The sequence below is a fragment of the Panulirus ornatus genome, chromosome 45, assembly GCF_036320965.1.
Source record: "Panulirus ornatus isolate Po-2019 chromosome 45, ASM3632096v1, whole genome shotgun sequence".
Taxonomy (NCBI): domain Eukaryota; kingdom Metazoa; phylum Arthropoda; class Malacostraca; order Decapoda; family Palinuridae; genus Panulirus; species Panulirus ornatus.
This window is the reverse complement of record NC_092268.1, coordinates 8,846,310-8,861,878: the sequence shown is the minus strand read 5'-3', so window position 1 is coordinate 8,861,878 and position 15,569 is coordinate 8,846,310. Positions and strand designations below refer to the sequence as shown.

Sequence of the window (15,569 nt, the reverse complement as noted above, 5' to 3'; positions counted from 1 at the left end):
GTTCTTTAGTTATGGAGAGACTGTTGCTGTGGTCACCCCTTTAGGGAAGTCCCAATTGGAACAGATGTCAGAGATATGAGATAGATAGGTAGGTAGAAAGTAGTCAGTACTGGCAATGAATCACATTGCCAGAAATGTACTTGTAAATTAATGCCTGGGACTAGAATTAATTTTAGCCACTGGAGGCCTTTTTCAGAGCAGCTAGTACTTTTAATTCAGTAATTCCATTTGGTAAAGTTTGCATTCAACCTCAAGATTGAGAGAATATTATAGTACAGTGCTTATGAGACTCAGCAGGAATGTAAAGCTTTACTTGTGGGAAAAGTTAAAAGAAAACAAAACTGTCAGTTGGATTCATGCATGTATGTTGCTTTTTCTAATATTTTAGGATCCTGAGAGCTTGGATGAGAGGGAGGTGCAGGGGGTACATTGCACCCTGGCTCAGGGTTCAGAAGGGGGCCCGGGAATTTCCTGGGATCTCAGAAAATGTTTGCATGTATTGAAGACTAGCGTTGACATTTTCCGTGAGCCTACATAGTTAGAATATTCTTAAAGCACATGGCATAAAACCTTGGTGGATGAAAACAGGATGGCAAATGAAGAAGGGAAGGGGACCCCAAAGAACTTTGTACCCCCCTGATAGAATTGCTCTCAGAGGCCCTGCCTGGGAGTCGGGAAGGGTCATCCACAAGGCAAACATGGGGATGTTATTGTGTGTGATGATCAGTTTTTAATTTGCAAGGTTTTGGTTAGTAATGTTTTTATGTGTGTTTACTGGTAAGGATTATTCTCTATTATTATTGTATTTTTTCACTTGTTTATTGTTACCTGTACTACCAAGGTAGCACCAGGAATAAAGAAATAGCTTCATTCACTCACATCCACTCTTTAGACTTCAAACATATCTGTATTATTATGTGTTGTACAATATTTATATATTTATTTATTTATTTTGCTTTGTCGCTGTCTCCCGCGTTAGCAAGGTAGCGCAAGGAAACAGACGAAAGAATGGCCCAACCCACCCACATACACATGTATATACATACACGTCCACACACGCAAATATACATACCTATACAACTCGACGTATACATATATATACACACACACAGACATATACATATATACACATGTACATAATTCATACTGTCTGCCTTTATTCATTCCCATCGCAATAATGATAATATCTATTCCTTGTTGTATGGTATTTTTTTTACTTGTTTACCGTAGTAAATGAAGAATTCTATACAATGTAGATATGTTATGCACCACCAGTACATTCATCAGAGTAATTGTAATGGTTTACAAAATAGCTCATATGATACTATGAGCTTGTAGAGTGCCACAATGAATATTTATTGAAAAATTATAATTTAGTTATTTCTGGCTATATATTATATGTATTCAGACGTGTGATGCTTGAACCTATGCAAAAATGGATGTATGGTGAACTTTTAAAATGGGTAACACATACAGTGTTACCAGAATATGAGGACAAGCTTTTTACATGCTTTGAGTGATGCAGTATGCATTATTCAGGTGCAAACGTAAGTTTTTTTGAGATGCTGTATGTATCTACAGAATGCCAATGTAATGAGCCAGAACATGTTTTTAGCAGATCATATACTGAGTGACTGATTTTTATAGACTAGTGAGTGCTTTGTATAGATTATGATGATTGGTGACTGATTTGTATAGATTATGATGATTGGTGACTGATTTGTATAGATTATGATGATTGGTGACTGATTTGTATAGATTATGATGATTGGTGACTGATTGGTATAGATTATGATGATTGGTGACTGATTTGTATAGATTATGATGATTGGTGACTGATTTGTATAGATTATGATGATTGGTGACTGATTTGTATAGATTATGATGATTGGTGACTGATTTGTATAGATTATGATGATTGGTGTCAGCCTTGGAAAATTGACTACCTTAATCTGCTACATGTAGTGCCCTAAGTAGAAGTGGACATTTAGAATGCAGCATTATGAAAGGAAGTGGACTGAAATTTACATATAGTAGGTGTTTATGGAGGAGTTTTTGTCTGTGAGAACGTGAGATCTAGGAATCCCAATTTTTGTACATGTCTGTTAGGTTGGGGATCTCAGTACAGTTCCAACAAACATTACCCTTTGAAATCGTATGAAAGAAAGCTTTCTGTAGCTCTCCATATCATATTTTCTCAAGCATTAAGTTTTGACAAGCTTGTTTGTGACAGTGCCATATGAGCCTTTTTCATGTTGAAACATCTGTCAGTGAAGGCTTTGCCCTTATAATCTGACTGAAGGCCATCTGAAAGAACTAAGCTTTCACTAAGGATGTTCTGTTTTTCTATCGAGGGCTCTGGAAATGTTTAAGCAGAGTTTACATGAATGGTTAGGCAATCTTCCCACAATCATACTTAGATGAAGGGTTCTTGGTCATTTGATTATTTTTCAAAAACTCGCTTCTCTTCTGAATACAGTACATAATTTTGTTTTCTTTTGTTCTGACTGCTCTTTCATGTCTTTTTGTTGTGAAAGCTTTCTCATGTCTTATATCCTCAAGGCATATATTTTTCCTGAGAATAGTAATGGGTTGAGAATATTGACTTATGGTACTGTACCCGATTATTATTAAGAAGTCCCCAGTACCTGTAACATGATTTTTTTTTATTATCTTGTAAGAGGAATATTTATTTGATATTGATATATATTGATTTTTTTTTAGGATCTTTGGAGTGGATGTTTTAGAACCGTTGCATACCGCATCCTTATTTTTATATTGTGTTCCATTTTAAAGCAATATTTTGAATAATAGCAGTGTGGAGAGTAAAAGTTCTTTGAAGCATAAGAAGTCTTTTTTCTTTCTAATTATACTTGTGTTTGAATGGAGAATATGTCTACCATTCCATCATTTTTTTCGACGAACTGTTGCCCTGGACCTAATAAATTTGAGTACCAGGGTCATGCACTGTAGGACCTCCAGCAGGTTGGCTTGAATTTGTACCAATGTCAGCATGAGTTGATATCTGACATATCTTTATGAGATCAGAGGAAGGAGAACAAGAAAGCAATGCTGCTTGTGCTTTAGAATAGCTTTTCCCTCTCTAATCTCGGGTATGTACCTATCTGTTCTATCTGTATCTTTGATGCCTTTTCCCAACTGGAACTTCCTCAAGTGGGTAGCCGAGGCAATAAAGTCTCTGTAACTAGTGAACTGCAGTGCCACTTCTTAGCCTTTAGTGTCTCATCCTTAAGAGGCCACTGGCAGAGGGCTACTCTAGCACTGTGTTTGCGGAGGCTCCTAGCTAATGTTCTTATTGATTACTACTACCTAATGCTCAGGTCTTCCCATCAATTGTATAGGATGAATTTACCAAATTAACTCATTATTTGACTTCTGTTTTTGAGTTGAAGTATGAAAATGTAGCCACAGGCAGAACTGTTCTCAAACTTATGTTATTTTCCCAATTTAGTTGGCAATGATTTCATTGTTTTTTGTATTATAGAGGATGTAAGTAATTTTTGTTTGTTTCTCAGTTTTACTGCATGATAAGTATGCATGTCATTAAACCTATGAAGCTTTAGATTTTTATACACCCTTAGTTGTGCTCCATACTTCATTGATAACACTTTTTGAAATATGATTTTCTCTTCAGAGTGTACAAAGCAAGGCAGGGAACACAAAGTCACCGCAGCAGCCAAGTATCTCTATCACGCCGTTGCCACGAGCAGGGCAGCAGCAGACGCAGAATGTTAGCAGGGGGAACACACCAGCACGTGATTCCAGTGGGAAACCGTCCTTTGTCATATGTGAAATCTGTGACGGTTATATTAAGGTAAGAAACTATGCTGTCAGTGGTTAAGAATAAGATGCAAGAGCTTTGGGGGAATTTGTTAGAGCATCATACTTTTGTAGGTTAGGCACAGTACTTAGGTAGATCAGTAACAGAGATGATAAATGAACAAACGGAGAACAGTGTATGTGCATTCACACAATGTGTTCGAGAGCTTGGAAGAAAAGTGATTTGCCAGAGGAACAGATCTCTATAATTGTATGTCTTTGAAAAGGAAACATTGTAAAGAATGAGTATAATATTTTGGGTAAGAGGATGCTGAATGTGATGACTAATTGTGGAACGTAAATTTTCATTTATGAAGCATTGGAATGCATGAATGAAATGTATGAAGATGATAATTCAACATTGAGGACTGGCCGTTTATGACAACAACACTAACCTTTACAAAAACTCTCCTAAAGAAAGTTATACATTTAATGCTTTGTGCTGTCACAGGACCCTACCCAGCTGCAACACTGATAAAGAAAACCAAAAGAAGTGTATTGGTCAGAACGGGTGGACACCCTTCTTTCCTCCCCAGTGATGAATCACCCCAACATGTGAACAGTCAGTTCACTGTCGTCTGCTAGAGATTTCCTGATGGCAACACCAACCATCACCCAGCTTGCCATTACCAGAAGGCACCCTATTACACCCTTTGAATTACCCATCAATCTTTCAGAATTTCTACCCTAAACAGGCTTCATGTCATTCTCCAATACTGATGTAATCAAGCTCATAGTTTTCCCGAGTTATGATCTATTATCATAAACCATATCCCCGTTCTGGACTTGGAAAATCATTTGTTTAACTAGGTTTATGCAAAGAATACAAGCTCCTTAAGCTCTCAGTAGTTGGGTAATGTGAAGACTTAGATTTTTTCCCCCTTACTGAAGCAATTTATCTATAATTGTGAATGAAACTATACACCTGAGCATATAATATACATTCCAGTTCATTAAAGTACAGTAACATTCCTGGGAATTGCATACATATGGTAGAATTTGTCAGAATTGGTTTGTGATTTGGCAGAAACTTTTGCTTGGAGATTATGGCCGTCCACATCTTATCAAATCCGTAAATTAAGACAGCTTTTCATGTAACTGTATCTTGGATGTTCCTATGTACACTTTTAAGTTCAAAATGGTTAGCATCATGAAAATAATGGATACTCTTCTCATAGAGACACACACACACCTTCCCATTATGCACTCCTGGAACTCTTTACATGTCGTATAAAAAAAAAAGAGGGCAATTTAAATTGTTTTCGTCAAAGTGTAGTGTGCACAGAGGCATAATGTTGTACAGGTTTGAAAGACAGAATCTTCATTGAAGTTGCAAGTTTGGGTTCCATGCGAGCCTTACAATGTAGGTGGTTTAGACATGGGCATGTATAGGGAGAAAATTTTGTCAGTAAAAGCGTGTTCATGGATTGTCTTTTTTACAAGTCATAAAGTGATTTAATGTCATGAATGAGCATTATTTACTGTACTCTTACTTGCAAACTCTATAAATCAGTCATTCTTTAAATATTATATGTATTGCAAAATACTAGAGATAAATACTGTCCACTCCTAAGTGTACATTAATATATCTGTATTATGATATAGTAAATATGATATTAATGAATGTTTGCATCTGTCAGTACAAACCATGAAGATTTATTTTAGGAATATGATTACGTTATGATTTCTGTAAAATCTGCTTCTCATTTACTTTTAGTCACAGGAACTTATGAGAAGGGTTACTTGGTAGTTACTGAAGATATTTTAGAGGGATAGATTATGACATATCTTTTTGTATTATTGGTGGAAATTAAGGGAACAACTGTAGTTAGTGTATGCTTTAATGATGTTTATTGAAGGATGTTGAAAGTATACATAAGTGCCAGGTATTCCTGTTTTTAAAAGAGATGAGGAATAGTAAGAATTTAATTTAATTATGGAGGAGAATGTGCTTGAGTTTTAGCTGTTTGGGAGTGATGCACTGTTGAGATGGTAGTGGGCCAAGGGATTTGAAGAGAAGTCATGCTAAGAAAAATTGGAGTTGATTATAAAGCTTGGGCAAATAGGAAGACTCTCAGTTTAGTGTGTTCGAAAATCTTGCACGAGGATGTGATATCTGTTGCTAATGTAAGGATGCGAGTCTTCTTGTGTCTTAGTGTTAGTCAGGTAATGATAAGACTAGTAGAAATGAATAACATGTGTAGCATAGTTAGAATTTAGAAAAGATGGTTAAAGAAAAGAATGAACATGTTAGAAAGAAAAGTGATGTGAAACCATGGACGGAAGCCTTTGAAGCTGGTATGGCCATAATAAGAAGCACGAGAAATCACTGTTTGGGGAAGCAGACATGTGGTAATGTTGGTTGGTGATGGGATAAGAGATAGACCCAAAAGATAAATGAAAATGGGAAGTTAGTAATTAATTAAGAGTTAATGGCATATCACATAACAATGCCAGAAAAATAATCTGTAATCATTTGGCATTGAATTATTTGGTGAGTCGATAGTCTCTGCAAAGTAAATGATTAAGGGGTGGTTTTATTTTGTCACCTGCATGGCATTGCAGATTCTTAGTAGATGCTTTGCCTATCATCATTTTTAGTCATGTTCCCATCATCATCATTATTAATTGTGCCATAGCATACAATATAAACTTGGTCATAACTTGGAAAGCTTAAAGAAGATATTCATGAATCTTTATACATTTGTTTTTCAACATCCAAAGAGTTGTATTCCATAAGACCCATAAATCTACTTTGTAGTTTGCCTGAGTTATGCCTATGTAATTATCATGTGGAACATAACCTGATTCTGAACTTGAAGAAAATTCCAACTTCGCCTGTGGAATTTGATGTTTTTAATATTTTCCGAACAGTATTCCCTCCTATTCTTATTTCACTCCCAACTACTGTGCTGCACTGCAGGCGACACATGTTTCATGGAACAACACCCTTCTAGTGTGTGTAGAAGCCCATATTCGCTTCAGGAAATTGGACATGAGGATGTGTATGAGTGAACGAAAGGCTGTGAGCATTCCTTGTAAATGAGAATGAAGTTAAAGATAGTAGGTAAATAGAAATGTATTACAGAAAAATCTTGTGGTTAGTTTTATGGAAACCTTTTCCATGACTAGGAATTTTTGTTATTTTGTAAATTGATCATATAAATGCTGTTCAGATTTGCTTTCTTAACTTTATGGATTTTTGTAGCCTTTTCACATTTGCAAAATATCATGTCTGACTAAAACATTAAGATGGTCACATCCGCTGAAAAGTTTGGAAGAGTGTCTATCCTGGATGCTGCTTAGGATAAATGTTCAAAACACTCTTTATCATTGTAAATGAGATGTTTAATGTTGGGATGGTTCTTTCTATAGGACCTAGAGCAACTTCGTAACCACATGAACTTGATTCATAAAGTGAAGATTCACCCAAAGATGATTTATAACCGCCCACCGCTCAACTGCCAGAAGTGCCAACACCGCTTCTTTACAGACCAGGTATGAACTCAAGGTGATAAAGTATCACTGTGCGATAATTGTGGGTTAAAGCATCAAAATATTTTTCAGGTCTGGTATTACAGATATCATCTGTAGTCAAATTTTTTGTGGAAAAATGCAAAATTTCAGTATTTTATACATAACAGCTTGAGAAGAGTTGTGTGCAAGTAAGGCCACTGTTTGTTTGTTCCTGACTCTACTCCACTGAGGCAGGATAGGCAACTGGGTATTAGAAAAAAAGTAAACAAAAGGCCGAGAGAGTATGTTGCATGGTGATAATTAGTTTTATTTAACAGGGTTTGGAACGACACCTGCTTGGTACTCATGGGCTGGTGACTTCGTCTATGCAGGAAGCAGCGAATAAGGGCAAGGATGCTGGCCGCTGTCCTATTTGTGGCAAGGTTTGTATCTGCATTATTTCTCATTCCATTATAGTTCTTCTATATTCTATTTCAGTTGTAGGAAGAAGTCTGGAATTGAGTCACCTTATGGAAGACCAGGAAATTGGTGTCTTCAGAATTTACTTATTTCCTGTTATGTTTTAAATTTTGTATTGTTATGGTAATGTTTGATAACTGAAGTTACTAAGGGGTTTTTAGAAATACGAGTATGAATAGCTCTTTTAGTCCACTTCCTGTTACCTCCAACATCACACTTTAATTATCCATATATTTCCACAGGTATTCCAGTGGAAGCTCCTGAATCACGTCAGCAAAGACCATAAGATGACGCTTAAACCAGCACACTTATCTTACAAGTGCACCGTTTGCACAGCCACCTTCAACATGTACAGACTTTTTGAGAATCATGTTTACTCTGCGCATTCTGTTGTCAACAAAAATAAAGGGGATGGAGGCAAAAAACAAGGTGGTGGAGGTAAGTTTATAGTCGTGTAGATGTTAGGGTTAAACGATAAGACATTGTTTGGCACATAGAAGTATGGTAGATTGATCTCATGGTCATTTGTTGTGAAGGTAAACCTTACTGTCCTTTGAATGCTTGTGTAAGTTGGAATGCTGTTAATTACTGCCTTTTGAACGCCTGTGTAAATTGGAATGCTGTTGAAATAGAAAATGTATACAAAAAACTAGATTAAAGATTATACTGAACCACAGATTTGATTCATCATGGAAGGCTTTATAAACCAATGGAGTGGTTAGGTTCAGCCCTGCCAAACCTGTTGACCCTGGAAGGAGAAACTTGTGAAATATATTCTACAGGCTGCTGTGATAGATCTCTTCAAACACATGAGAAACAAATGTTATAGTTGTGGGGTCATACAGTTGTGTAGGCTTTGATGTTATACAGACATTCCTAATGGTATATCCTTTCTCGGAAAATCTCTTAGATTAGGGAAACTTCATTTGATAGAAGGATAAAATTCATTGTAATTGAATTTCGAATTTGTAATGACTCATGAAGATAGAAGGGCTTCCTGGTGCAGGAAGTATGTATTCCATGAACAGCATATATCCCTTCTGCTTGACCATATTCCTCCAATTCTTTCAAGCCTTTGCACACCGCTTTCTTCTCAGAATAGTATTTACAGTATCTGCCCGTAAATTAGAGTAAACAACACCAGTTTAGTCACAGATCTTAAGAGAACACATTTATCTGCTGAAGAAGGTTGAGTGAGGCAGCAACATAGATGGCACCTGATGCAAGAAAATTAAGATACGGAGAGAGATTAATGACCTTAGGATTAACCACTTTGAAGAGAGAGGGGTGACCACATTGCAGTTTACAGATTTCTGGTTGGAATGATTGGAACTGAAGTTACTGCGTACGACATGACATCACTGCAGGAGAGTGGATGCATGTGTAAACGAGGCTACTGCTTGTTTGTTCCTGAAAAAAACATTGTTAGAGTGGGAGAATCAGTTGAGTGTAAAGGAAAACAATTTACTTCTTCCAAATGTTATTGAATTTGTATCACATACCTGATCGATGTATGTGGAAGACAACATGCTGTTAGTGAGCTAAACTAAAGCAAAGAAAGCTATCTAGCTGCTTTATATGTCATGGTTCAGTGTGTTAGCAATATGTTGACCCTCTCATGTACTGCATTCATTCAATTCTTTCTATCCTTTGCATACCTTAGTCTCTTTCTAGAAAAGTATTTACAGCATGTACTAGATAGCAACTAGAGTACGCTGCCTCAATTTGGTCATCCCACTGCACTGAAGGGACACATATTTAGCTAGAGAAGGCTCAGTGAGTAGTAACAGATTTTATATCAGAGGTAAGGGATCAAAGCTTCAGGAAGAGGCTAATGTTATTGGTTACCCACTCAGGAAGAAGAGAAAGGGGAGATGTGATTACAGTGTTCTGTGTGGAACTGGTGGTTACTAAGTTGTTCAAAATTAGAAATAACATGTTGATGAGAGGACATAGCTGAAAACTAAGTGAGTGTCAAGTAACAAAATATTTAAAAGATGTCCTCGTGTGTGATCGAGCTGTGGATACGTGATATACGATAAGAAAGAAGACTGTGAGTGCAAGCATTATGAATAAGTTTGAAATATTGCATAATACACTGCTAAAGAAAGTTCAAGAGATGTGGTGCCATGTGAACAATGCTACATTTTTCACAAATTTATTGTCAAGTTAGGGTCAGTTTAGCACTTATCCTGCTGGCATGTGGTAAAGATTATACATGGGACTTCCAGATGTTAATTAAGGATTTAATGTTTATCTTCAGGTTCTGGGTCTTCCGACTCCCCTCTAAAGATTAATGATGAGATCACCATCATTCCTCAGCCAGCAGTCAAAACAAAGTCTGACAAGTCAGGGTCCTCGGGGAAGAAGTCGGAAGGAACGGTGAGTTTAAAGCGTGGGTCACATTTATCAAAACAGGTGAGAATCCTGGTACAAGATCATAAAATAGAATTGTGATCTAGTACCTTGCTTTTGGTATAAAAATTTTATAGTATAACTTTGGCTTATATATTCAGAATTAATTTTGCATTACAATTTGGAATTATTTTCACTCCTATTTTATGGTCTCTCTTTTTGCATCTTAAGGGAATCTTACATATAGCTTATGGTATCATTTAATGGAGTAGGTTAAGATTTATGTGGTCCATACATCAGAATAGAAATATTTTCAAAGAAAGATTGCATGCTTTAAATATAGCTTATAAGACCAGTTTCATGCCCTATTCATTCAGAGTATATGGACCTTGGCATGGGAGAGGTGAGTAAACATTGTATTTACCCTCCCAGACAGTCATCCTGCTCATGTCTCTTTCTCCTTTGTGATGTCTTCCTCTTTCTCATACCTATTCCTCTTCTTCTTGCCTTTTCTGTCATGGTACCAATAGGCATGTCCCTTTTACTACCTGTTAATCAACAAAATGCTTTGTTCCTGGTATAAACTAGGGATTGACAGTTATGTAACATGAGTGGCAGCAGAGAGAGACAGTATCATTAACTGTTACAAGATGGGACCACAATCTAGGTAGGGTCCCCAGGACAGAGGGTAATTTAAGAGATGAAAAAAAGAGAAGTCATTTAATTAGAAATATCAAGTTGAAACAAAAAGTTAAAATGACTATACGTTAAAATAACTTTATATGTTGTTCTACAAACATTTAAACTTCGACATGCCATCTGGGTTTCGTGCTCTCTTGGCTGATTAGTTTTTGTTGTAGCCACTTGTGTCATGATATGCTGCTAATAATGCTGAAGAATAATGTGAAATGTTTTGCTGTGCTTCTTTATAACCACTCTTATTTTGCTAGGATTATTTACATGTTATTTATATGATTTTCAAATATTTTACACTTTTCACCATGTAAAGCAAAGGTCTGTGGGGCATGGACGTGGATAGGGAGCTATGGTTTCTGTGCATTACACATGACAGCTAGAGACTAGGTGTGAATGAATGCAGCCTTTTTTTTGTCTGTTTTCCTGGTGCTACCCTGCTGAGGGAGGGGGTAGCGATGCTGTTTCCTGTGAGGTGGGGTAGTGCTGGGAATGGATGAAGGCAAGCAAGTATGAATATTTACATGTGTATATATGTATATGTCTGTGTATGTATATGTAAGTATACATGCTATGTATATGTGTGTATATGTGCATATCTGGGTGTTTATGTATATATATGTGTATATGAGTGGATGGGCCATTCTTCGTCTGTTTCCTGGCACTATCTCTGATGCAGGAAACGGTGATCAAGTTAATAGAATGGCCTTGATTTCATCATCAGCTGCCTGTGCCGTCTCAGCTAAAAAACAAATAGTTGTATAATGACTCCTGCTGTTTAAGGTTTAAAAGGAGTGGCTTACGGAAATGAGATATGGGATGGCTATTCATTGTAAGGAGTCCATCAGAAATATTTCCAGTTTTGTTAGTATAAGTAAGATATGAAGATACTACATAAAGGAGTTTGTACCCAACCTGCACATTACGGAGGAGAATGGAAGAAAGTGAAAACAGAACACTGGTCCCTTGTAATTCTGGATAAAATTGCCAGTAACTAGGCTTACAAAGAAGTAAGCATTGGCTCATTTTCGTTTGAATTGGAAGTGTTGAAGTTTATTTCATGTCAAGTAGTGACGGGTGTCGTAACAAGTTTGGTAGAATATATAATGGGTTTGGATGGTACAGTATCTTTCTGTACTGCTTCTGTATGGTATTACTAGTGTGAAGCTAGCTTTTATTTAGATGGTTAAAACAATTTAAGTTTTTGAACATAATTTCATTGCTTTTCAGCCAACAGTTAGCAAGGAGATTACTATTACCAAAGTGGGATCACGGCCAACACGACGCAGTGGCAGTAGTGTTGAGGTGATCAGTCTCGATGAATCTCCCTCCAAGAAAGCTGCAGCAGAATCCAGGAAACGCTCAAACAAGGAAAGCATAGGAAATGGCTCAAAGAAGGCACGAACCAGTAGCTAATGATGTGACGTGCATCAGGCAGTGCTTTTAGAATTACGGAACTGTGGATAGATAATGAAAATTAAGAACAATTGGTGTGAATTATATGAAAGTTAATGAGTGGAATCCACCTAATGGGAAAATTTGTAACTCTGGGACTTTTATACCTTGAGCAGTGATATGAGTTTGGAAAGGAGTGAGTTTAGTGCACTAGTGGACCTGAGTATATATATATATAAATATACAGTATATTTAAAACTAATATTTATAAAGTGCTAATGTGTGCATACAGGTAATGCCAAAACAATTTTGAAAAAACAGTAGGCTGATGTGGCCTTTCAAAATGTTGCTTCAAAGTTCATTTAAATGATGCAATGTGTGTACTTTGGTGGTCATAACAGGAAAAGTGGTTATTCAGTGAGACACACACACAAAAAAATAATACTTAGAGTTACAATTGTGATTAGTGACAAAGCATAAATGCGGTGCTGGATCTTGTCCTGTTGAAACAGTTCTACCGAGGTTAAATTGCTGGATCCAAGCAGGACAAGTTATACATTATCATCAATATTTAACTTATACGAGTGTGTTGAGCATTCGACATGTCACTGCTTGATCGCATGACCTTTGCCAGTTTTATTAAATCTGATGATACAGTTTGTCTGTAATTTCGTCCTAATGGAAAAAGTCCAGTCATAAATTACTGCAGTAGTTTATTCCTGAATTCTACTGTATAAATTGTGAAATCAAAGAATGTTATGTGATGCGTGAGGAGTGTAGGGATTAGTTGAGAGTACCTCATTATTTAACCAAAGTTGAACTGCACAAAGTTGCCCTAGGTTCACGTGCAACAACCTTAAGGAGCTCTTTCTTTCAAGTTAAAAGTTTATTTTCACAAATTTTTTTGTGGATCTGCCCATAGGAAGGTCCTTTCCTTTGCCATGAGTTAAAGTTTTGGTAACCTGTTTTTAAGAATTTTTCAGGTTTTTATTCACATTTGTTCACAACTCAAGACTGCGAGTTGAAAGGAGTCCATTGATGTTCAAGTTCATGGCACTGAAATAGTAATAATTGCAAATCCAGTGTAAAAAAAATTGGTGTGAATCTGGACCTTAGATTTCTCTCCACAAAGGACAGTTTCGGGGTTTTGAGTACTGCAAGAAAACTGCAACCATTATATTTATCTTTATTGTTACATCATTGGAATGCTCCTGCTTAATGCTCAACTTTATCATATGTAATACCTTTTTTATCACATTTTTACATTGGATAAATGTTATGGCTAAGCCAGCTGGGTCCTGTAGGTTTTAGTTATGTCTACTCTTACAAAGAATAATTGATCCCCTGGTGCCTATCAGATATTATGAAGTCACTTCAATTTGCATTGGAATTAACCAACCAATTTTGCAGAACCAGTTTCACAAATTCTAACTGCTTTTTTACCATGTTGCACCAAATCATTTCTGGTAGCAAGATATGTTTATACTTGGCCACTTACCTGACCTCCACAAATCATTACTAAAACCAGCCCCTCCATGTCATAGGATATGTTTAGAAAATCTGGTGTTGGTAGAAGTAGGACATACACCTCACGTTGCCTCACAATTTTGAAAAACAAAAGCAACACCGAGGTTCTGCTACATCATGCCTTACCAATGACACCTGGGAATATATAAATGCCACCATTAGAACAAGAAGCATTTTATTTTTTGATTCAGTGTAAGATAAATTAAGATTTGTACAGTGATACGATCCTCCTTAGTTCACCTAGGACAATTAGTAGAAGATTAAAGAATCTTGGTATGGAGTCTACTGTGCCTACATTTTGCCTGGTGATGAACCATTTTGACCCAGCACTATATCTTCATTAGAATTCCTGGTGTCACAATGTGACTGATATTTGATTATGAAATTATCACCTCTTGCTTCTCTGTACTTTAACGAGATCAGGAAGATTTGCATTTTTTGTTCTCAGAATCCTGAGGTTCACCACAGTTACATACATAAATGTATATATTTGATTTTTATCTTAAAAAGTGCTGATTTTCTTTTGATTTTAGACAAGCTTGAGGTAATATTTCTGATCACTTTATCCTGTGATGGGAATACAGATAATGAAGAATTAATTGTTGGTGAAAGTTTTTGATCAGGCCACTAGGGCTGTGTTCACACCATGCACTTGTGTGTGTTGATATGCTCACAGTGCACACCCTACACATCAGTGTACCTACGACATTTAATGCACTCTTTGTCAGAAGAATGTAAGTAAATGCTTGCAGTGTAAACTAAATATTAACTCCTAAGAAATACTTGGAGAGCCTCATCGAGTGTAGCAGGCACTGTGAGTATATGAACCCACAGTATGTCATCGGGTGAGCCCATGTCCCAGTACATCACTTGTACCTTGGGTGATGTAGCCAGTACATCACTTGTACCTTGGGTGATGAAGCCTTCTGTGCATACCCATGGATACCTCTTAACATCACTTTCATATGCCCTGAATGTCTCATATTTTGGATGTTACACAAATAATATAGCTGTTAGTCACTAAATGTGTACATTTTCATGACTAGTGACGTGTTGGTGGTGTGGCACAGTATAAGAAGCTGTACATTACGTATGAATCGATATGCTCCATAAGTTTAATTACTTCAGTTTCTGTACACATTGCATTGAATGTAAAATGCTAGTAGGTAGAATATTATTTAATTTTTCTTTATGGAAGTGTTAAATGTTGTAGCTATGTACACTTTTTTAGGTGTAATACACCAATAAAAATATTATTTAGAAGCATGTGTCTTTGACATTTGATTTGAAAATGAAAAGTTTTACATGTACCAGGTTATAAATAGGTTGGGAAAATAAAAGTATAGCAGTGGTAATTACTTAAGCCACTGCAGATTCTGCGCCAAGGATTGTCTCACTTTTAGATAATGAATGATGAACTTAGGGCTTTTTTAATATCTAAATTAGAGTGAAAATTGTACGTTAAGTCTTAGAAGAAAATTGTGATGATGCTCAAGGTGAGAAGTTTGTAGAATAAAACACTAAGATGATGATGTTATTTTAACCTTTTGGATGATGATTGTGTATATATTTTTCCATGGAAACCCCCTTCCCATTTAGTTAGTAATCTGATATTTGTTAGTTTGACAGATGTTGCTCTTAAATGTAGGGCAACTTGAAATTTTTCTCATCAGCGTTACTTCTTTCAGACCTGACCATCTTCAAAAAGTTAGTCTCACCCACCCTGATAAAACTTAGCAAAACTCTAAATATTTAAGAATTTTTATGAGCCAGTTAAACCCAGTACCTCGTAAAGATCTAAACTTTGGCACAACATTTATGCA

The 15,569-nt window shown here is 36.4% G+C and overlaps 1 protein-coding gene across 18 annotated transcripts in view; it reads left to right on the top strand.

Moving 5' to 3' along the window:
- Positions 1-15,275, top strand: part of MEP-1 (zinc finger protein MEP-1) — a 69,550-nt gene extending 54,275 nt beyond the window's left edge. For 16 of the 18 annotated variants that reach the window (XM_071688221.1, XM_071688214.1, XM_071688219.1 and 13 more), the window contains 6 exons: positions 3,656-3,835; positions 7,216-7,338; positions 7,635-7,739; positions 8,019-8,214; positions 10,040-10,194; positions 12,055-15,275. In XM_071688221.1, the coding sequence (XP_071544322.1) occupies positions 3,656-3,835; positions 7,216-7,338; positions 7,635-7,739; positions 8,019-8,214; positions 10,040-10,194; positions 12,055-12,240 (945 nt within the window). In that variant the 3' untranslated portion in view covers positions 12,241-15,275. The remainder of the gene's footprint in view (positions 1-3,655; positions 3,836-7,215; positions 7,339-7,634; positions 7,740-8,018; positions 8,215-10,039; positions 10,195-12,054) is intronic. The other 2 variants (XM_071688220.1, XM_071688207.1) reach the window with 1 other exon arrangement.
- Positions 15,276-15,569: the final 294 nt, after the last annotated feature.